Source organism: Bufo gargarizans, chromosome 3, assembly GCF_014858855.1.
Source record: "Bufo gargarizans isolate SCDJY-AF-19 chromosome 3, ASM1485885v1, whole genome shotgun sequence".
Lineage (NCBI taxonomy): Eukaryota > Metazoa > Chordata > Amphibia > Anura > Bufonidae > Bufo > Bufo gargarizans.
Window position 1 is genome coordinate 479796882 of NC_058082.1, and position 22047 is coordinate 479818928.

The 22047-nt window shown below is 42.1% G+C and overlaps 1 protein-coding gene across 2 annotated transcripts in view; it reads left to right on the forward strand.

Annotated features, from left to right (window-relative positions):
- NSRP1 (nuclear speckle splicing regulatory protein 1) overlaps positions 1 to 6614 on the forward strand; it is a 56656-nt gene extending 50042 nt beyond the window's left edge. Inside the window, exons 5-8 of one of the 2 annotated variants that reach the window (XM_044286809.1) lie at positions 3056 to 3263; positions 4532 to 4640; positions 5395 to 5961; positions 6034 to 6614. In XM_044286809.1, the coding sequence (XP_044142744.1) occupies positions 3056 to 3263; positions 4532 to 4640; positions 5395 to 5961; positions 6034 to 6442 (1293 nt within the window). In that variant the 3' untranslated portion in view covers positions 6443 to 6614. Of the gene's footprint in view, positions 1 to 3055; positions 3264 to 4531; positions 4641 to 5394 lie in introns of both variants that reach the window. The other variant, XM_044286808.1, reaches the window with a different exon arrangement.
- The last annotated feature ends 15433 nt before the right edge of the window (positions 6615 to 22047 follow it).

Below are 22047 nucleotides of genomic sequence, written 5' to 3' on the forward strand. Positions count from 1 at the left end.
ACTTATGCGAACAAAGCCAAAAGACTGCCCTTTTAGTCTCTGCTGAGCTGGTATGCATTGGTATACTTTTTATTAAATTGATGCAAAGGAAAGTGCAGCAGGCTCTGTTTTCTTATACAGGGGGCCAACACAAAAAGTATGTACTGAGTGGTACCATTTAAAAAATAATAATATTGGTGGCTATGGGTGACATACTCCACTGTGTTGCCTTCCAGTAGTGGCAGGGCCGTTTAAAAAAAAAAAAAAGTGGGGCCCCAAATCTTGTAATGTGCTAAAAACACAGTCCGATGTCCAACACCTGACTCCCCCACTAATCAGCTGTTTGAGCAGACGGCGCGTGCTGTCCACTGCTGCTGTCCCATAGACATACAGCAGTGAACAGGAAGAGAAAAAGGAGACGGCACGTGCGCACAGTGCACGCCGTCTCCTCAAACAGCTGATCGGCAGGGGTGCCGGGTGCCCCTACAGTTCCCTAGTAGTAATAATATAACCATAATGCTCCAATGTCCCCCTGTAGTGCTCCCCACTAGTTCCAATATATAATGCTCCCCCCATAGTGCCAGTGTATCTCTCTCTCTCTCTCTATATCTATATATATATATATATATATGTACCCCGTAGTGCCAGTATATAATGCTCCTCCATTCCTCCCCAGTAGTGCAAGGTATATATAATGATCTCCTTTCCTGGTTCCCCCAGCAGTGCGGACATTTAGTATAAAAAACAAACAAAACAAAAAACACCTCACTCCCCTTCTCCCTTTTTTCCCGCCGCTGTCCACAGTGTTATCTGTGGCTTGTGTTGCTGCGTCCTTATGCATGCGGTCCCAATGACATCACCACTCCTGCTCCATGTCTCATGTCATCATGCGAGACCCAGCGCAGGAGGTCCCATTGATGTCATTGCGGCTTCTTGCGCTGTTCTAATGCCTCACAGGCTTGAGACCTAGTGGCCTGAGGCTTGTGAAGTTTGTCGGCCATGAGTGTGCCCTCCCCTTTATGGGTAGCGATGACTTCCCTCCCCTATCCCTCGTCTTGGCCCTAATTCAGAGCACATTACCGCAGGAGGTAAAACAGGAGAGGACTATAACTCCCAGCATGTCTAAGCCATTATTATTTAATATCGGAGCACATTACAGGGGGACGAATAAGAGGATGGGACTACAACTCCCAGCATGTCAAAGCCGTTGTTATGTAATATCAGAGTACATTATAAAAGGGAGTATAAGAGGATGTGAATGCAACTCCCAGCATATCCAGGGTGTTGTAATGTACCCTTATATTACATAATAATGGCCTGGACATGCTGAGAGTTGTAGTCATCACCTGTTTTACCTCCTCTTGTAATGTTCTCTGATATTACATAACAAGCTTGACATGCTGCGAGTTTTAGTCCTCTCCTCATACCTCATCTTGTAATGTACTCTGATATTACATAACAGGAGGCATAAGAGGTGGGGACTACAACTCCCAGCACTTCCCTGGCACTTACATTGAATCCTTCACTTCTTCTTCCCATGCATGGCTGGTCTTCTTCTTCATTACTTTACTGCACTGCTTAGCTCCGCCTACTGTTCTGGTCACATGATGGTGAGGTAATCGCAGGTCCTTCATCCCCCTCTTCTCTACTGAGCTCCGCCTCCTGCAGGTGACATCATGGCAGGTCCTACCACTCCAGTAGAGGAGTGTTGCTGGTGTCCCGAGCTGTCAGTTTGCAGAGCAGCACTGTGGTAATGACTTGTGTTATGTGTACAGGGAGGGAACCATACACTGCATTGGGACGTTGAGCTGAACAGCAGCACTGAAGCAGGGGGCCCTAGAGGATGGGGGCCCTGGGCGTTTTTTTGTAGAAATACAAAATAAAGGGTACATAGCCCCTGGTAGGTGGAGGGTCTGGTAACATAATAGGGAGACCCTGTTTAGGTTAACCTAGAAAGAGCTTTTATTATTTTTTTAGGCAAACAGATGGAAGGAACAGCAACAATCTATAAAGACCAGAAACCACACACTTGTATCTTCTTATTGGAAAGTAAAATGTTGGCATGTTTGCTTCTAATTAGCAGACTAAGGCCCAGATTTACTCATCTTAAAGATGGCGAAAGCTAAACCGTCTGTCTAGACCTGCACCAGACTTATCACAGGGGCTCAGGCTGGAGGATACATTTAGTGCAGGGATAGACACTTTTCTCTGACTCTATACCAACTATTTGACCCCAGATTTTGTAGTGAAAAATGGTGCATCTTAAGCCCCACCCCTTTCAACTGAGTTCCACCCCCTTTGTCACTCACGTCAGGAAAAAAAGTGTAAAAACACTAGTTTTGTCACAGATTTTTGGTACAGACACATTAATATATCTCGACCACTGTATATTGAGAAGGAATAGGCCAAGACTAGGATGTATTGTGCTAGAAATTCGGGAAAGTGACATGAAAACGTGTGATATCAGAACATTGGTCATGTAGGTGAATAGGTTGCTTTGGAGAGGTCGTGTGATCTGTAAAAATAGCAGTTATACCTGTGTATTGCTTTGAGTATGGGTTTGTGTCCTTCAGAAGTGATACAACATGGACACAATGGTTTTGGATGTCAGGCTCTTAGCTTTTCAAACTGATCATTGTGGATGCATTAGAGCCTATGCCAAGGCAAAGGAGGAGTATAAAATACAATTGTCAAAGGGAAGTAGATACTAATGATAGTATGATGATGCTCAGATTGCTCTCCCTCTGGCGCCCTTGGCCCATGCATGTATCCCATGTACAGCTATTCATCTGAATGACCACGACGTAATACATTTGAGTAGCCAACTGCATTTCCCTGGCAAAATCAGTTGTTACTGGCCAGAAGGATGCAAAAAGGACCTCTGATGACCTTTGTCAGGTACGTGTAACCCTGTAGAAACGTTCAGTTTGTACGTCAGGAGCTTTCCCAGTGCACAACAAACATGATGTGAACATAGGCTGAGTGGTCAGAAAGCTGCTGTGAAAAAGAAAGAACTTGAGAATACTCTGAGAGTGGACGTCATAACTAGAGCGGATGTCTTTATTGTGTTCCTCAGCCTAAGTATATCCAAAACATCCTGAAAGCAGTGGAGCACAGAAAGAAGGAGCAGGAAAGAAGAATGGAGAAAAAGATCCAGAAAGAGCGTGAAGTGGAAGGGGAAGAGTTTAAGGACAAGGAGGCTTTTGTCACATCTGCCTATAAGAAAAAGCTTCAAGAACAAGCTGAAGAGGAAGAGCAGGAGAAGAGGGAAGCTGCTATAGAAGGTAACAGTTTACAGAATTTTCAGTCATGACCATGAAAAATAATATGAACTAGATATACAATTAAAGAGATTTACCAGGCACACATATGTCATCAGTATCAGGTTGGCGGGGTCTGACACCCTAGACTCCTGCAGTTCAGCTATTCAAAGGGGCAATGGTGCTCATGCAAGCGCTGCCTCCTCTTCAATGTTTACCTGCACGCCGTCTTCCTTGTAGCAACAGTGCAGTGTAATTACAGCTTCTTTTCCCATTCACTTAAAAGGGGCAAACAGCTGTAATTACACAGCACCGTCACTACAAGGGAGTCGGCGTGCAGGTAAACATCGAAGAGGACGCTGCGCTTGCACCAGCTACTCGGCCACTTCAAACAGGAAATCGGTGCTGGGAGTTGGACTCCCACCAATCTGGTATTAATGATCTATCCTCAGGATAGGTCATCTATACCTGTAACCCGGTTCAGCCCTTTAAAAGGGCTGTCCAGCGTTGAAACCCAAGCTTGATATTGCACATCCACGTCGGAGAAATGGCTTGAGGAGAGAGGAGGCAGTCTTGTTGCTTGGAGCCCTGATCAGTTGCAAGCTTCGAGCCGTGGAAACAAAGCACAAATGTCTTAGTATCGGAAATGTACTTTAGAATGGTTAAAACCATGTAAACTGCAGGTAGCAGTACTGAATTGGCTGCTCTAGTAATTTATCCCATTGCCGTATGAGATGAAGTGAATTGTTAGTATATGACTTTTCAGCTCTAGGACAAATAAAACATTGTAAACATTGCATTAAACGCTATGGACGCTTATTAGGGAATTTTGTTTTCTGATTTGTATTTTACTCATTTTGGGCTAAAAATATCTTTTTTCAATTGGTCTTTATTAAAAGTTCAGACATTTTTAGTGATTCATGGGGTAAAAATCTGTCTGTTTGCAGACTATCACTCCTGAGTTAGATGACCTCTCATGGTGAAGGCTCATCTCTGATCTCCTGACATTATAAACACTCATTTAAGCCATATTCTTATTAATGAGTGTTTATGAGGTTAGGAGATCAGAGTTAAGCCTTCACATGAGCCCTCAGCTGACGGCACTCAAGAGTGACAGTCTGCATATGAACAGATTTTTAACCACATGTACCACAAAAACTGCTGAAGATTTTTTTAATAAAGACCAATTGAAAAAATATATTTCGAGCTCAAAATGAGTAAAATACCCAAAAAATTGCCCCAAAGGTCTCCATAGTCTTTAAATACATTTTTCAACGTTTCTTGTGTTTTAGCATCCCTGGATGTAACTAAGCAGAGGGACCTGAGTGGCTTTTACAGACATCTGCTGAATCAGACTGTTGGTGAAGAGAAAGCTCCTGAATGCAGCGTGAGAAGTGCCGAGTAAGGAAAATGTTCATGTCCAGTTTATCTTTTTAGTATTGCCTCCTGGTGCAAGCAGAAATAGTAGGTGTAATCCTGTAGATGTGTGGGATATCCATTGGCCATCCTGAAATCCTATAATACTAATTAGAGAGCAGTTCTTGTTTATTAGACTATATCTACAGGATGCACGCTCTCTAAGTTGAAATTCCTTCAACCTGCCTAAGCAGCTTCTTAAATAGGAGCAGTTACCACTCCTGACATGTCTGTTCAAGTAAATACTAATATTCCCCATAAATAAAGACCAATCTTCTTATGACTTTAAGTTGTGCTGCTCCTCTGTTATTGCTTCTAGAAAATGTTATATACATATATATATATATATATATATATATATATATATATATATATATATATACACACACACATACAATTAGATATTTTACCAGTTGGGGGTTTGTCTCTGCACTCTCTCACACTGTTGAATCTGTGCTGCCAATGTCTGACTGTGTAGGGACTCACCCCTTTAGCAAGGTAAAATTGTAACACCCAGTTGGGAATTTATACATAACATTCTAGGAGCAATAAAAGAGGAACATCACAATGCAGAGTTATAAGAGAAGATGCTCCAGAATTGTTGTTTTATAGAGATTTTGGGTAGTTACTAAAACAGACATATGAGGAACGGTGACAGCGCCTCTTTTTTAATGCAACGTGTGTCATCTAATAGATGTGTAATGGCAGCAGACTCAGAATCTTTGTTTTCCAAATTTAGGGTGAAACAGGAGAAGCCAAGAGGATATTCTGATGAACGTAATAATGGGAAGAATGAGGAGAACATTGATGCTGATAGTGATTTGGAAACTGAGTCTAGTGAGGCCGAGGAGGATACTTCAAACAAATCAAGTAACGGTGACAAGAGTGAAAGAAGAACCCATGATAGACGTAGACCTACAAGCTCATCGAGCGAGGAGGAAGATGACAGACATGAGACAAAAAGTAAGAAAACGAGTGACAAAGACAGAATCGAGAGAGAGAAAGATTACACAGAGAAAGAACGAGAGCGCAATAACAAAGATGGAGAAAGAGAAAAGGAATATCTTAAGACAGAGGACGATGAATACATTATTAAAAAAGATAGTCATGGAACAAAACACAAGGCAAGATTTGATGAGATAGAGAAGAGAGATGGAGCTGATAAAGACAGAGATCGCGGAGACAGGTCGGACAGAGATCGCGGAGACAGGTCGGACAGAGATCGCGCAGGCAGGTCGGACAGAGATCGCGCAGGCAGGTCGGACAGAGATCGCGCAGGCAGGTCGGACAGAGATCGCGCAGGCAGGTCGGACAGAGATCGCGCAGGCAGGTCAGACAAAGATCGCGCAGGCAGGTCGGACAAAGATCGCGCAGGCAGGTCGGACAGGGATCGCGCAGACAGGGATCGGGCAGACAGGTCAGACAGGGACCGTGAAGACAGGGAGAGAGCAGACAAATCAGACAGAGAAAAAAGTAGAGCAGAGAAAGATAATAAAGAAAGAGACCAGAAAGGCAAAACAGACAGAGAGCTGGAGGATACTTCAGAAAAAGCTAAAATTCAAAGTGACGTGGAGAAAAAAGAGGAGAGCCAATCCCCCTCTGAAGTGCACCAGACGGCTGACTCCAAGCGCAAGGTGGATGAAACCTCGAAGGAAGAGAACTCCTCAACAAACAAATTTGCAAAACGCAGTAACGATGAAACAGTGATATCAGCCAAAGACCGATATCTTGCAAGACAAATGGCTCGATCTGCAGTGAAAACATATGTAGAAAAAGAGGAGGACTAAAGCCATTGTTCATTTTGGTTTTCCTGAACGCTCTGCAGACAACCTGGCAATATGTTTTGTTTTTTTTGGAATTTGTATTGATGAGGTATTAGGTCTATTTATCTTTTTGTGTTGCTTGGAACAAATGATGAATTAATTAATTGATATTTGCCAGTAAACTTGTTAAAATAGTCCTGTGTGGTTTTGCTTTCGGGGGAAGTACACTTGGAATTTTTACACTACACTATTTTACACTTGTCTTAACCTAAATAATTTTTATTATTTTAATGAATTTTTATGACACTAGGCCAGTGTTGATCTCTGTGTGCCTGAGTGAGAGGCGCCTAATTTATTAAGAGGTAGATGCCTTTTAAGAAATTAGTCTCTGGAAGTGCAGGTGCAGGAACCGAAGTCTACGCTAGGCAGGAAAACTGGAGTAAGTTACAGTAAATCCGGGGGGACGCACAAAGCCCCTTCACCTGGCCCTTTTCTCACTACTCCGAAAAAGGGTGAGAAAGTTACAAAGTCGCAGAATATGGCGTACATATGATGTGCGCTATAATTTGCTAATTATTTAGACCACATTAGTGGCATAAATGCATTGTGAAATGCTCTTTGTAGAATTTAGAGAAAATTATGGACTGGCACTCTGTATGTGTGGATAAAAACAATCCTAAATATAATATAAAGTGATCACGTACAATTTAATTAAAACAATAAGCAGTAAAATACACAGTAAAATTCAATATATGCAAATGTCACCTAGGGGTATATAAATGAATAAATAGATAGATCACAAGATATAACTAAGAGTCGGTGGTGTGAAACAAAGCAAACAAATAATATAATGATTCTTTAAAGAAATATTGTAGTCTGTTCCCTACTCCAGACCTCTGTGGGAAGAAAGGAGGAAAGTCCTGTCTGCCTGCAGATAGATCAATGTCCAAATTGTAGGAGCAGTTTTGTATTGTTTTGAACCCTGTGTAGGGTCTTACCTTCTCCTTGGTCGAGGCAAAATGTGTGAAAATACAGCCTTCCAGACCTGGATGTTGAAGGAAAATGTTCTTTTAGAACAACCGCTGCTGCGTTGATTATCTCTGGCTTGTTCGTACGGACGCCAGCATGTCACGTAGTCACGTCTCAAGCCGTAGTATGTAATTCACCGCTGAAGGTATCGCGGGACTTGCTGCCGAGATTTCGGATGGAGAAAACTATGACAGGGTTCGGAGCGCTCCAATCTTTCGGGAATAATGACCGAAAAGATAAGGTTCAAATTTTCTGCAGATGTTTGTAAAAAGGCCTCTTTGTTGTCCAAAAGGGAGTAGTACGCTGTTTCACGCCAGACGCGTTTCGGGGACCTCTTACCCCTTCCTCAGTGGCAGCTACTCTCCCATCTTGGACTGGCTATTTATAGACCGCCCAGGTCTGTCCAAATTAGTGGTATGGAGTCAGTAATCCATCCATTAGTGGTATGGATTACTGACTCCATACCACTAATTTGGACAGACCTGGGCGGTCTATAAATAGCCAGTCCAAGATGGGAGAGTAGCTGCCACTGAGGAAGGGGTAAGAGGTCCCCGAAACGCGTCTGGCGTGAAACAGCGTACTACTCCCTTTTGGACAACAAAGAGGCCTTTTTACAAACATCTGCAGAAAATTTGAACCTTATCTTTTCGATCATTATTCCCGAAAGATTGGAGCGCTCCGAACCCTGTCATAGTTTTCTCCATCCGAAATCTCGGCAGCAAGTCCCGCGATACCTTCAGCGGTGAATTACATACTACGGCTTGAGACGTGACTACGTGACATGCTGGCGTCTGTACGAACAAGCCAGAGATAATCAACGCAGCAGCGGTTGTTCTAAAAGAACATTTTCCTTCAACATCCAGGTCTGGAAGGCTGTATTTTCACACATTTTGCCTCGACCAAGGAGAAGGTAAGACCCTACACAGGGTTCAAAACAATACAAAACTGCTCCTACAATTTGGACATTGATCTATCTGCAGGCAGACAGGACTTTCCTCCTTTCTTCCCACAGAGGTCTGGAGTAGGGAACAGACTACAATATTTCTTTAAAGAATCATTATATTATTTGTTTGCTTTGTTTCACACCACCGACTCTTAGTTATATCTTGTGATCTATCTATTTATTCATTTATATACCCCTAGGTGACATTTGCATATATTGAATTTTACTGTGTATTTTACTGCTTATTGTTTTAATTAAATTGTACGTGATCACTTTATATTATATTTAGGATTGTTTTTATCCACACATACAGAGTGCCAGTCCATAATTTTCTCTTTATTCTCAACCTTTATCTGTATGGGTGATACAGCTTCTTTGGACTAGAGCACCTGATCCGTATCACACAGAAGTGAGCTATTCCTATCACTCAAACAAGTTTATATCTTTGTAGAATTTCCCTGTATCGTCATGTAATAGCGACCCACCTAGCATATGTCAATATTTCTCTAGTTAACTAATGATATTATTTTTTCACATATTGGCTTCAATTATTGTCCTGAAACAAGATAAGAGGACTGGATCTTTATTTTTTTAATGACCTATATAGATATTGAAATAATTTATGGAAAGTTCAGTACACTCTTCTATCCGCTTACATAAATTTAGATTTATTTTACTATCTGCATTTACATAACCTCATCTGTAGAAAGCCATACATTTGACAAAACACATTCTTCCTGGTTACTCTGAAAAGTTTACCCAGGGTTTTGCATATCTACCAGTTTGCAATTTTCATGATTTGTTAATAGGATTCCCCTATTAAACTCCCACGTATCTTACAGTAAGGCTCCATTTCCACTATTTTTAAGGCTTCTGTTTGAAATGTCACCTCCACTGGATCCTTAGCCTGTGGGATTCAGAATTTTTTGCTGGCAGGGTATCTGTCGATAACATCAGGAAGCCAAATGAGATTGTCTCATCTCACGCAATGGGGGCATATCGCAATGCCCCCATTGTCTTATAGGTGCGGGTCCCACTGCTGGGACCCACACCTATATCGAGAATGGAGCCTCGCAAAGTGGAGGCTGGAGGACTCTGGTCCGGCCACCACCAAACACTATCCCCATAGAAGTCAATGGGAGCGCAACGAACATGACCAGCCACTACTCCCATTCACTTCTATGGGCCCGACGGAAATATGGCTATGGCTCGACTATTTTCAGCTGCCCTATAGAAATGAATGGAGGACAGCTGCGCATACGAGGTGCGCCCTCCAACCACTTTTGGGGTTCCGTTCACTATATCCCAGCTGTGGGACCCGCACCTATCAGACAATGGGGGCATATCCTAGAAATGCCCCCATTGTCTGAGATGAGACCCATTTAAAGGCTATGAGCAACTTTGATATGAAAAGCATTATTTTTACATATATTGGTGGTTACCTTGAATTAATAAAGTTACAAATTAAAGGGGTTATCCAACCCCTATAATGCCCCCTAAAATGCCCAGGCCTCTCATACTGATCATACTTACCCCGCTCCCCGGCATCTGTGTGCCAGGATGCAGGGTATGACCAGTATGAGGGTTCCGGTCATTTTGGGGGGCATTATAGAGGTTGGATAACCCCTTTAATTTGTAACTTTATTAATTCAAGGTAACCACCAATATATGTAAAAATCATGCTTTTCATATCAAAGTTGCTCATAGCCTTTAAAGGGGTTGTCTCATCTCAGACAATGGGGGCATATCACGTCAACAGAGTACCAATAAAGTCCAATGTCAGCTTAAAAATAAAGTAAAATAAGAAAAGACATGAATTGCAAGTTCATCCCCCTTCCCCCCAGATAATGGTGCCAGTGCTCATCCAATTACCCACTAAGGGACATCCTTTTCAAGAGTCTCTCTGACCACGTCTGATATCAATATCCTGTAAGAGCAACCTACCCAGTCTCACCCTCATCTGCTCCACCAGATACCACTCTGTCAGAGAGAAAGGCTGCATTAGATGCTGTATTTCTGAGTCTGACATATATGTAACAATAAAGCCTCTCCATTTCTGAAAAAGCCTCTTTGTACGTCTATCTTTGGATTGATCGCATTGTATCTGAGCGCTCAATATGTAACTTTAAAATGGCCAAAGTCAATTTTTTTTTAACCCCCCCCCCTGCACCCCGGAATGATTTTATGTCGGCGGGGGTGCAGGAGGGTGGGTTGTGGGTGGTGCGGGAGGTGCGGCAGGCGGGATCGCGATCCCCCGCCCGCCTCCCCCAAAATTTTTATTGGTGGTCAGTGGTATACCAGAGTGTCAGCACATTGCTGACATTAAAACACCAAAACAAACGTATCATAAATATCTCGCATGGAGTTATTCGTATTACCACCTACACAGCTCAAAAAGCATCCACACAGAGAGCGATTCTAATTAATTAATTCCTTTACTGGATATCCAAAGAAATGGTATATCATTGTTAAAACATATACAGAAAACAGCACATCATGGGAACACGACGGTGTTACAATTAATTGTATAAAAACAGAGTGAGCTCCAGACCAACAAGGGACTAGTATCCCCCCATACACAAGTAAAGCAGTGTCAGCTTAGTGGGGCACATATAGCAACAATAGCACCCAGGACATGCATAGTAAAACACTCCAACCACTTAAGGAAGTGTGGACCTGGGTGCAGCCCTCACACCCAGGTCTCCCCCCCCCCCCCCTGCAGTCTCTGCCTTGTGAGGGCTGCACCCAGGTAAGTAGAATGTAAAGTAATAACTATGTTTGGAGGTATTACTATGTATTATAGAAGTAGAGAGATTGAAACTTGGAAATTTGCAATTTTTTTACAAATTTTTTTTGGTAAATTTGGTATTTTTTTTATAAATAAATAAAAAAAATTTACTTCATTTTACCAGTGTCAGGAAGAACAATATGTGCCGAAAAAACTATCTCAGAATGGCCTGGATAAGTCAAAGCGTTTTAAAAGTTATCACCACATAAAGTGACTATGGTCTGGCTCTTCTCAAGACTAAATAAATTTAATTATTTGAATCATATTTAAGACCCTCCATGCCCCAGTTTAGTCACTCTCCTCTGTACTTTTTCCAGCTGCAGAGCGTCCTTTTTATGGACTGGTGCCCAGAACTGAACTGCATATTCCAGATGAGGCCGCACCAACACTTTGTAAAGTGGTAATATCACATCCCCCTGAGTCCATACCTCGTTCAAGGGTACTTTCCCTCAATGGGGACGTAACCAAAGTGAATGGAATGCCTTTGGTTGATATTTGTAGAGGCCTTTGTAGGGGGTTCTCTTGGGGGCCCCACACGGTGTGCTCTTTCCACTTTCCTCCTATCCGAATTCAAATTCAAAAGAATGGTGGAGATCTTTTGGCAGCACAGATTCAGGTACTCCGACCAATCTCAGGTTACTTCGGCGAGATCTATTCTCCAGGTCGTCGACCCGATCATTTAGCCAGTTAACCAACTGGAACAGATCATGAAGTTTGGTCATGACTTCAGCAGAATCCTCCTCCATGCATGCCACGCGCTGTTCCACTTTTGATACCCCATGCTCATGGAGCTCAACTTCTTCCTGCAGCTTATTCAGGCCGCTTGCACTGTCGATGATAAGGACGCAATAATGTCCGGCGCTAATTGTTTTGCCACCTCTATGGCAATGTCACAACTAAGGATGGGGGGGAAACCCTCAGCCATGCGATGTTACATGTATGTGGAAGCTGCTTGGCCAGGACAAGAGAATTAGGGAGCAGGTCACCTCCTACAGCGTATTTTATGCAAGACAAGTTTTATTTTTAATGGCACCCGTTTGGGGTGTAGCCGTTAAATTGTATAGTTTTTAAAACATTTTTGAGAGTCTGCAAGAAAGATAGAATTCTGCCATTATTTTAGGGTTTTATTTTCATGGTATTCACTTTATTTCTGTATCGTTAAAAACATTTCACATTTGGAATCCGAAATCTGGTTTGATACCAAGGTACCAGCCGATACCAAACCGGACTTCAGATTCCAAATTTTAAATGTTTTTAAAGATGCAGAACTGAATGCCAAATTAGTTGGCCGAATTCTTGCACGACTTTGGGTGAAACGAAGTTTGGCTCCATGGAACCAATACTTTTAATGCTGTACAGAGACGGCATTCAAATTTGAAGTGTTTGACCGAATCGACTTCGGATCAATTCACTCAACACTACCGCCAACATTTTTGTTGTGCTGTATAAAGGCTCATTTTTTGTAGGGTCAGCCATAGTTTTAATGTATACCATTTGGGTTACAAGAGTTTTTTTTAATTATTTTTTGGTGGAGACGAGGTGACCAAAAATGACAGTTGTGGTCAGTTAAGAGATTTTTTTTAAAATTAGTTTTATGGTGTTCACCTTGCAGACATATTTTTATAGATTGGGCCATTGCAGATGCAGTGACACACCAAGTATAGTGTGTGTGTGTGTGTGTGTGTGTGTGTGTGTGTATATATATATATATATATACAGTACAGACCAAAAGTTTGGACACACCTTCTCATTCTAAGAGTTTTCTTTATTTTCATGACTATGAAAATTATAGATTCACACTGAAGACATCTAAACAATGAATTAACACATGTGGAATTATATACATAACAAAAAAGTGTGAAACAACTGAAAATGTCATATTCTAGGTTCTTCAAAGTAGCCACCTTTTTGCTTTGATTACTGCTTTGCACACTCTTGGCATTCTCTTGATGAGCTTCAAGAGGTAGTCACCTGAAATGGTCTTCCAACAGTCTTGGAAGGAGTTCCCAGAGATGCTTAGCACTTGTTGGCCCTTTTGCCTTAACTCTACGGTCCAGCTCACCCCAAACCATCTCGATTGGGTTCAGGTCTGGTGACTCTGGCGCAACACCCTATCACTCTCCTTCATGGTCAAATAGCGCTTACACCGGCTGGAGGTGTGTTTGGGGTCATTGCCCTGTTGAAAAATAAATGATGGTCCAACTAAACGCAAACCGGATGGAATAGCATGCCGCTGCAAGATGCTGTGGTAGCCATGCTGGTTCAGTATGCCTTCAATTTTGAATAAATCCCCAACAGTGTCACCAGCAAAGCACCCCCACACCATCACACCTCCTCCTCCATGCTTCACGGTGGGAACCAGGCATGTAGAGTCCATCCGTTCACCTTTTCTGCGTCGCACAAAGACACGATGGTTAGAACCAAATATCTTAAATTTGGACTCATCAGACCAAAGCACAGATTTCCACTGGTCTAATGTCCATTCCTTGTGTTCTTTAGCCCAAACAAGTCTCTTCTGCTTTTTGCCTGTCCTTAGCAGTGGTTTCCTAGCAGATATTCTACCATGAAGGCCTGATTCACACAGTCTCCTCTTAACAGTTGTTCTAGAGATGTGTCTGCTGCTAGAACTCTGTGTGGCATTGACCTGGTCTCTAATCTGAGCTGCTGTTAACCTGCAATTTCTGAGGCTGGTGACTCGGATGAACTTATCCTCCGCAGCAGAGGTGACTCTTGGTCTTCCTTTCCTGGGGCGGTCCTCATGTGAGCCAGTTTCTTTGTAGTGCTTGATGTTTTTTGTGACTGCACTTGGGGACACTTTCAAAGTTTTCCCAATTTTTCGGACTGACTGACCTTCATTTCTTAAAGTTATGATGACCACTAGTTTTTCTTTACTTAGCTGCTTTTTTCTTGCCATAATACAAATTCTAACAGTCTATTCAGTAGGACTATCAGCTGTGTATCCACCTGACTTCTCCACAACGCAACTGATGGTCCCAACCCCATTTATAAGGCAAGAAATCCCACTTATTAAACCTGACAGGGCACACCTGTGAAGTGAAAACCATTTCAGGTGACTACCTCTTGAAGCTCATCAAGAGAATGCCAAGAGTGTGCAAAGCAGTAATCAAAGCAAAAGGTGGCTACTTTGAAGAACCTAGAATGACATATTTTCAGTTGTTTCACACTTTTTTGTTATGTATATAATTCCACATGTGTTAATTCATAGTTTTGATGCCTTCAGTGTGAATCTACAATTTTCATAGTCATGAAAATAAAGAAAACTCTTTGAATGAGAAGGTGTGTCCAAGACCCGATGCAGACTGCAGAGGCACGGAGCATTAACATGACTGATAATGCTCGTGCCTCTCTGTGATCTCTTTACTACTAAATCACAGTTGTCACTGTGATTTCGTAGTAAAGAGATCACAGAGAGGCACAGAGAATTATCAGTCATGTTAATGCTCCGTGCCTCTGCAGTCTGCATCGGGTCTTGGCTGTCATTCACGGAGCGGATGTCACGCACGGCATCCACTAGTGTGAAACAGCCCTATGTATTGCAGTAAGTCTAATGAGACTGACACCGAATATAAGGTCAAGTGCACATCATTCTGCTTGTTCTATTTTTTAGCTTTTTTTCCTTAAACTGTTCTTTTGTAGTCCGAAATCACTTTGAAAACTCAGCATATAGGGCATGACCAAAAAAAAAGCATGATTTTCCAGGCAAAAATACTTTTTTCTTGTTTTCTGTTCTTCTGACGGATCAGAAGAACGGAAAACTAAACGGTGATGTGAACCTACCCTAAAGGTTGTTTCACACAAGCATGTCCCTTGTGGGAATCATTCTCTGTGTGAGAGAGGGATCCTGTGTTCTAGCATATAGGGCATGACTGAAAAAATGCATGATTTTCCAGGCAAAAAGGTAAGTTAAAAAAAAATGTATTGACATTTAAGAAATACCTAGTTTGGTCTGTATGGGACGCTCGTCTGAACTGGATAACGCTATAGGGTGTTAAGAGAATTTATTTTTCCTTGTTTCTTGTTACTCCAACTCTTGTTTGAGTTTGACTTTCTTTGAAGGTCCATAAAAACAGTTGGAAAAAAAAAAAATTTAATATCTAGCTACTGGCTAGCTAAGGGAAGGTTCACATCTCCATTTCGTTTTCCGTTGTTCTGATTTGTCAGAGGAACAAAAAAAAAAAACGGATCCTTTATTTCAAGCAGCCGTTATGCTCATTTTGCATCCATTTTAGCCAAGACCTTTCTTCCATCTAAAATTACAGCTCTCAGACGGATCAGAAGAACGAAAAACGAAACGGTGATGTGAACCTACCCTAAAGGCTCTTTCACACGAGCGTGTCCCTTGCGGGACTCACATTCCGTGTGAGAGAGGGATCCTGCATTCTGGAATTACAGAAGCGCAGGGCATTATCCTGATATTTTATCCTGTATGCCTCTGCCTAATGTTTCTTGTACAGAATTATACTGACAACTTTATGTCACTATGATCCTGAAGAAGTAAGGTCACACAGAGGCACACAGAATTATAAATCATGATTATGCCCTGTGTTTCTGTAAGTCCAGAACGCATGATCCCTTTCCTACATGGAGTGCCAATGTGCTACTGTTTTAAGAGAGGTTATCCAGCATGATTGTTTAAATCACTGACCAAAATGTATGGGGAAAGAGGAGACTGGTTACATTTGTGGCAGTCAGATCTCTAAATAGATCAGATTGATTCATTTGCATTTTATTACAATCCTCCACTGAACAGTTTGCACATGCTTGACAACCATAATCTCCAGAACTGGTGGGATCAACACGTTATACTTTCTCTTGCTTTTATGTAGAGGGACGGTGGGAAAACCAATCCCATCCTAGACTCCAGCCAATCACACTGTTATGTATTGACATGTTATAAGGGTTGCCTTATGAGCCACATTCTACTCGGGGAAAAAAGAATCCCGATTTTTCCTCATATCTATCAAATCAAAGCAGGAAACCTGTGTATGAACTGAACTGATATTTGAGAGTATACATATGCCGAATGACAAATGATCTGACATACAGTCTGCATTAACGGCATTCCTTCCTATTGGCACCTCATTTGTATAAATATATAGGTATATATAATGATGTATGAATGAGTGGAAAACTTTTTTTTAATTGATTCGTTCACTGATTATCTCTCGTTGTGCCACCAGCAACAACTACAACCATACGATGTGGATAACTGTAGATCTGGCTTTCACTACTCAATAGAGGAATTTTGTCACACTCACTTTGGAGAACTCTGCTTCATTAGTAGGCTTTTAATGCCTGTTTAAAGGGACACTTCCATCAGAAAGGGTTTTTATCTCGATGTGCACATTTTTAGAATGTTTGGCATTTTTTTTTTTCCATTTTAAAAATTATATCCTCTATAATAAACTCCCTGTGTGCATGCATGTCCGTGTGTGCCGATTAGTGAAGTGTGCATGCGCAGCTCCAGCTCCGCCGTGCCTCCTCCCCCCCCCTCTGGCTTACTCTGCAGCCGACTCACACCCTGGGATCCGGGCCCTGCAACTGCCGCCTGCCACAGCATATCCTTCGCCGGACACCCTTACGCACCGCCCACACCTGTGCACCGGGCAGAGAGTGGCCCGTACCTGCTGCAGCATTGCATCCTGGAGCACTGGGGACCTCTGATTCTGGAGCTGAAGGGAGAGGATAAGACACGGCGTAGCTGGGCACAGCAGCGGGCCGGCGCGCAGGTGTGGGTGGCATGTGGCGCGCTGTGTGCTGATAGGTCCCCGCGCAGCGCATCCCCAGTATAACAAACTGCACACACACACACGGACACAGGACTTTTATTATCTAGGATGATGGGGGCTGGAGTTTAATCCTATGTAATACAATCCCTGTGTGATATGTATACAATGATGGGGGTTGGAGTGTAATACGTGTGTAATGCTCCCTGCCTGTGATAGCTTCCCTCACTTGCTACTGTGCGGCCATTTCTTGACTTTGATGGGCGGGGTTAGGGCGAAATAGGATCAAGGAGGATGCGGTCGCTGTGGGGACTAACATGTGCCCCTTGTGCTGACAGATACCCGGGGTCCAGAATCAGAGGTCCCCAGTGCTCCCAGCTTTGTCCTCCCAGGCTCTTTAGGAGTTCTATGAACTCCAGGATGCGATGCTGCAGCAGATACGGGGCCACTCTCTGCCCGGTGCGCAGGTGTGGGCGGTGCGTAAGGGTGTCTGGCGCAGGATATGCTGTGGCAGACGGTGGTTGCAGGGCCCGAATCCCGGGGTGTGAGTCGGCTGCAGAAGAAGCTGGAGGGGAGGAGGAGGCACGGCGAAGCTGGGCACAGCGCGCATGCACGGACACGCACGCACACACACACGGATTTTATTATAGAGGATATATATGCCTAAAACAGGCTTAGAAAATAATGAATGAGACGGGCCTGCCCTTGCCCATTTTTTTAGACCTGGCGTGAGCGGGGAAAAGTCACAGAATTTGGCGCAAATAACCTTTGTGCCGCAATTTGCACCAGACATACGCCTAATATAGGCAGATTTCGGATTCGTAAATTACTCCCATAATGTAAGTGGACGTTCACACAGCAGAATTTTGGCACGGACAGCTACACCAAAATTCTGCCGAAAACCTTTTGACAGCCGCATTCTATTTGCCTCCCGTACATCTCAATAGGAGGCATCACTGAGGATCGCGGAGCCGAGAAGAGACATGTCTTGGGACTATGCAGGCAGAACAAGCAAATACTCTCTAACAAACATGAGACCAGGCGGTATGTCGATATATTTATTATGGCAGTAAATTTATTACAGTAACAGTTACAATACAAGGCACATACTGATGATTTACAATCCGTCTTGGAACATTCAGAAGTGGAATGGCTGCATAAGTTAATACAGATACATAATGTACAGGTGAACAAATAGAATATATAGATATGTACAGACAGAACTCCAATTACATGCTCGACTAAAGGCTTTACTATTCCTGTTCAACACAATTATATATATATATAAATATATGTATATATACCAACAGCTGGTATCTCTGCGAAACCCCAGGATGGCTTTGGACGCACACTTTTCACATAGACCCAGCTCATAGTATCACAGTGTACACCGTGATTGTGCTATTATAAAGAATCAGCAATCTGATTACACACGGAATAACAGTCTTCAAAAAGATATATTCTGTGAAAGGGACACCATGAAGTATTTATTATGGACGGCTGACAGTGGCACATGATGTATTCTGTACAGACTAGTATTAGAAACTCTTAGTATTGGACTGAATGCAGGTCACCAGGAATGTGCTCAATGCTGATCATCAAAACCCTCCCAAATTAGTAATTTATTAATTATAATAAGTATATATCGCTGTATCCCACACGGCAATCACTTCAATACATCCACTCTTTGGGCTGGGACTGGCACCTGGATCAGTGATTTTGGAACGTTTAGAGGCAGTTTAATGATACTGACGCCTTCCCAGATAAACCGCAAGGTCTGCACATGTGAATGGATCTATAGCTCTGGAGTGAATATAGATTTGCCATTTCACTTATATGAGGCTACATTCCCATCGGCACCGTTTCATCCATTTTCCTGATCTGTATTATGACTGTGGCTTTTTTTACGGAGTCTGCCACAGAGATGTGAATGAGGCTTTTAGTCATTTGTTACAATTTATTTGGTTGCTAGCTATATGTATAGGGGTAAATAGGTAATACATTGGTCAGTTTACACTATGGGAACTTTAATATAGGACTATACATTGAAACTTCTTAATTCTATTATTGCAAACACCCTTTAGGTGTCATACATGGTGAAGCCTGGTCCATACCGAGCACATAGGGGGAGATCAAAGCACTTTCTGTCAGGTTCTGAGCTGCTGTAGATTTTTGGTTTCATTTGTGCTAGAAAACTGGTGTAAATGAAGATAAATTTGTCATGTCTACCGGCCACGCTCCTTCCTGTACTTATCACGCCCCCCTTTTAGGAAAAAAAGGGCGAGGGCAATGTAAAAACGCCACTTGCAACCATTCAGTTAGATCCTATCTTTTTATCATGATACATTCTCTTCTCAGTTCATTTTAAATAATTATTCGATTTGCACCTGAGGGTATTAAATGTACACACACTGAATCAAAGATACTAACATGACCTGAGCCCTGATAAATGCTCATGGTTAATAGGTTGACCCTTTACTGCAAGATTTAATATTAAAGGGAAGCGGTCACATTGAACTTGGTGTCTGAGCTGAAGGCAGCATGTTATAGAACAGGAGGAGCTGAGCAGATTAATATATAGTTTTGTCGGAAAAGATTCAGTAAAACTTGTAATTTATACACTTAAAGTCCTGCTCATTCTGAGGTTTGAAGTCCAGGAGGCGGTCCTATCAGTGACTGACAGCCTTTCCTCTATGACTGTGTATACAGAGAGAGCTGTTAAGCACTGATAGGACCGCCTCCTGGACTTCAAAGCCCAGAATGAGTAGGAATATAAATCAATAAAATACAAGTTTTACTGAATCTTTTCCCATAAAACTATACATCAATCTGCTCAGCTCCTCCTGCTCTATAACATGCTGCCTGCAGCTCAGACATCAAGTGCAACGTGATAGGTTCCCTTTAAGCAAAATAAACATTTTACTGGTTCAATGTAGTGGCTGCTGAAGGGGAAATTTAGCATAACATTAAAATGAATGACTGACCATGTAATGAACAGATGAGACACGTTTTCCACAGTGGGAGCTATATTCTGCCGCATAGAGGGGGGTTATGGGAAGGAGGGATCCCATCTGTAATGTCCATATGCCCTAATCACACATAACCCAGAGACAACCCATTTAACATCAATATTTGAATAAACACTTTATTTTGTTCACCTACCATATTTCCAACTTCTTTTAAGTCTTGTCTACTTTAACCCTCTGAGCATGCACCTGGGTATGGTGTGACACACATGGCACTCATTAGGAAGCATTACTCTTGGGAAACCCCTCAAATGGAATGTGTTGTCAGAAAATGACTTTTTATGTTAAAAACATTTTTATTTTTATTTTGGAGGATTCTTTTTTATTTCTAAAATCACTGGCCACTAGACCTAAATCTATGATGAGACATCCTGTTCTGTACAGATCATTTTTAGCAGGTATCTCATTATCATCATAGGCAGGATTAAAATGACATAACACCTCTGTATAGATTAAACAAAATTCACCATTCACAGTAGATGATGATCACAGCCTATCTACCCCCCTCCCTGTACAATGACCTCTGTATAGGCCGCAGATCATGTCTAGAAAACTTTCCCATAAAAGTCAGAATCTACTCCATGTCTCTATACAAGAAGTCTTGACATATTATTAGTTCTAGTGACCATTACGAAAACTGCACAATTTTAAGATTTTTTTTCCAGTATAGATACTGATATGGAAAAATATTAAAAATACCTAAAAATTTTCAACATAAAAACTTGATTTAAATTGGTTTTAAATGATATATTCCCTTCAAAAAAAATCACCCCCTTAGACCCTTTATGCTACCCTCTCTGAGAGCAGCATAAAGTAGTGACAGACGTACTGAATTCAGCAGATTGACAGCTTTCTCCCCATTAGTGTCCATAGGAAAAAATGTCTCAGCAGCCGGAAGGTGTAGGGAGCCAACAGCTCAGGAATTTATCGGACTTCTTAATGTCAGGAATAGAATAAGATGCTAGATCTCCCAAACAAAGCACTGAAATGTCTGTCGCCAAGCGGGCAGAATTAGGGGTCTGACAGGTTCCCTTTAAATTCTCATTATTGGTTCAGTGGGCGCGTGATGCCAAGGTTAACAGTTCAGTTCTATCTAGATAAGAGCTCAATATCCGCTCAAACAGCTGTTGTATTGTAGATTAATTATTCACAGTGTTTGGATAACTTTTTGATGAGACATGGGGCAAACATTCTGATAACATATGAACATTGGCTTATCTATACAACTGATATAAATGATGATGGCAGAAGATATGGAATGCTTCTTCTATTAACTCACTCTCACCTCCTGACGCTGCTCCGACGCTTCTTTCCCTGGACTGAAGGTCACCATCTGTAAACTTCCAGATGCATGGGGGTTACCTGTGCCTCTGCAGCCAATGACTAGACTCAGCGGTGACATGTCCCTAAGTGGCACATCACTGCGTGGTCACGTGCCGTTTGGGCACACGTCACTGCTGAGGCCATACATTGGCTGCAGTGGCACAGGTAACCCCATCCATCTACAAGTTTACAGATGGTGAGCAGAAATCCAGGTAAAGAAGCCAGGAGGGTGGAAAGGAGAGGTGGGGAGTAGGTAATTATGAATAAAAATAAAAAAAAGCAAAAAAACCAAAACAAAACCCCTTTAAAAATTTCTGTATCTTGCTTACTACTTGAGAGGACGTGCGCACACACGCATACCAATTCAATGGAAAATAAACTGTTCCACTTGGCAACAAACCATACAAAAGTAGCATAATGTACAGCTATTTATGAATGTCTATACTATCTAACAGCTGTCTCTTTTCATAGCTGAGTCTGCTGGGGTTACTTGTAAAGGTGAATTTTGCAAGTAGAATATTTGATCCTAAAATTCACCACCTGCCAAAAAAGGAATGCAAAGCGATCTCAAAATCCAATGTTTTCTGCTTATATATTTAAACTGACGACTAATCTACGCACATTTACAATGAAATATCTACCAGGAATTTAAGGATGTTTCTTTTTTATAAAGAGTATTATTGCACAGGTTATGACCACCTTTATGATGGCATATATGCTCCTAAAATAAAAAACTAAGAAACCTTGCAGTCTTGTTTTAAAAAAAACTAAAA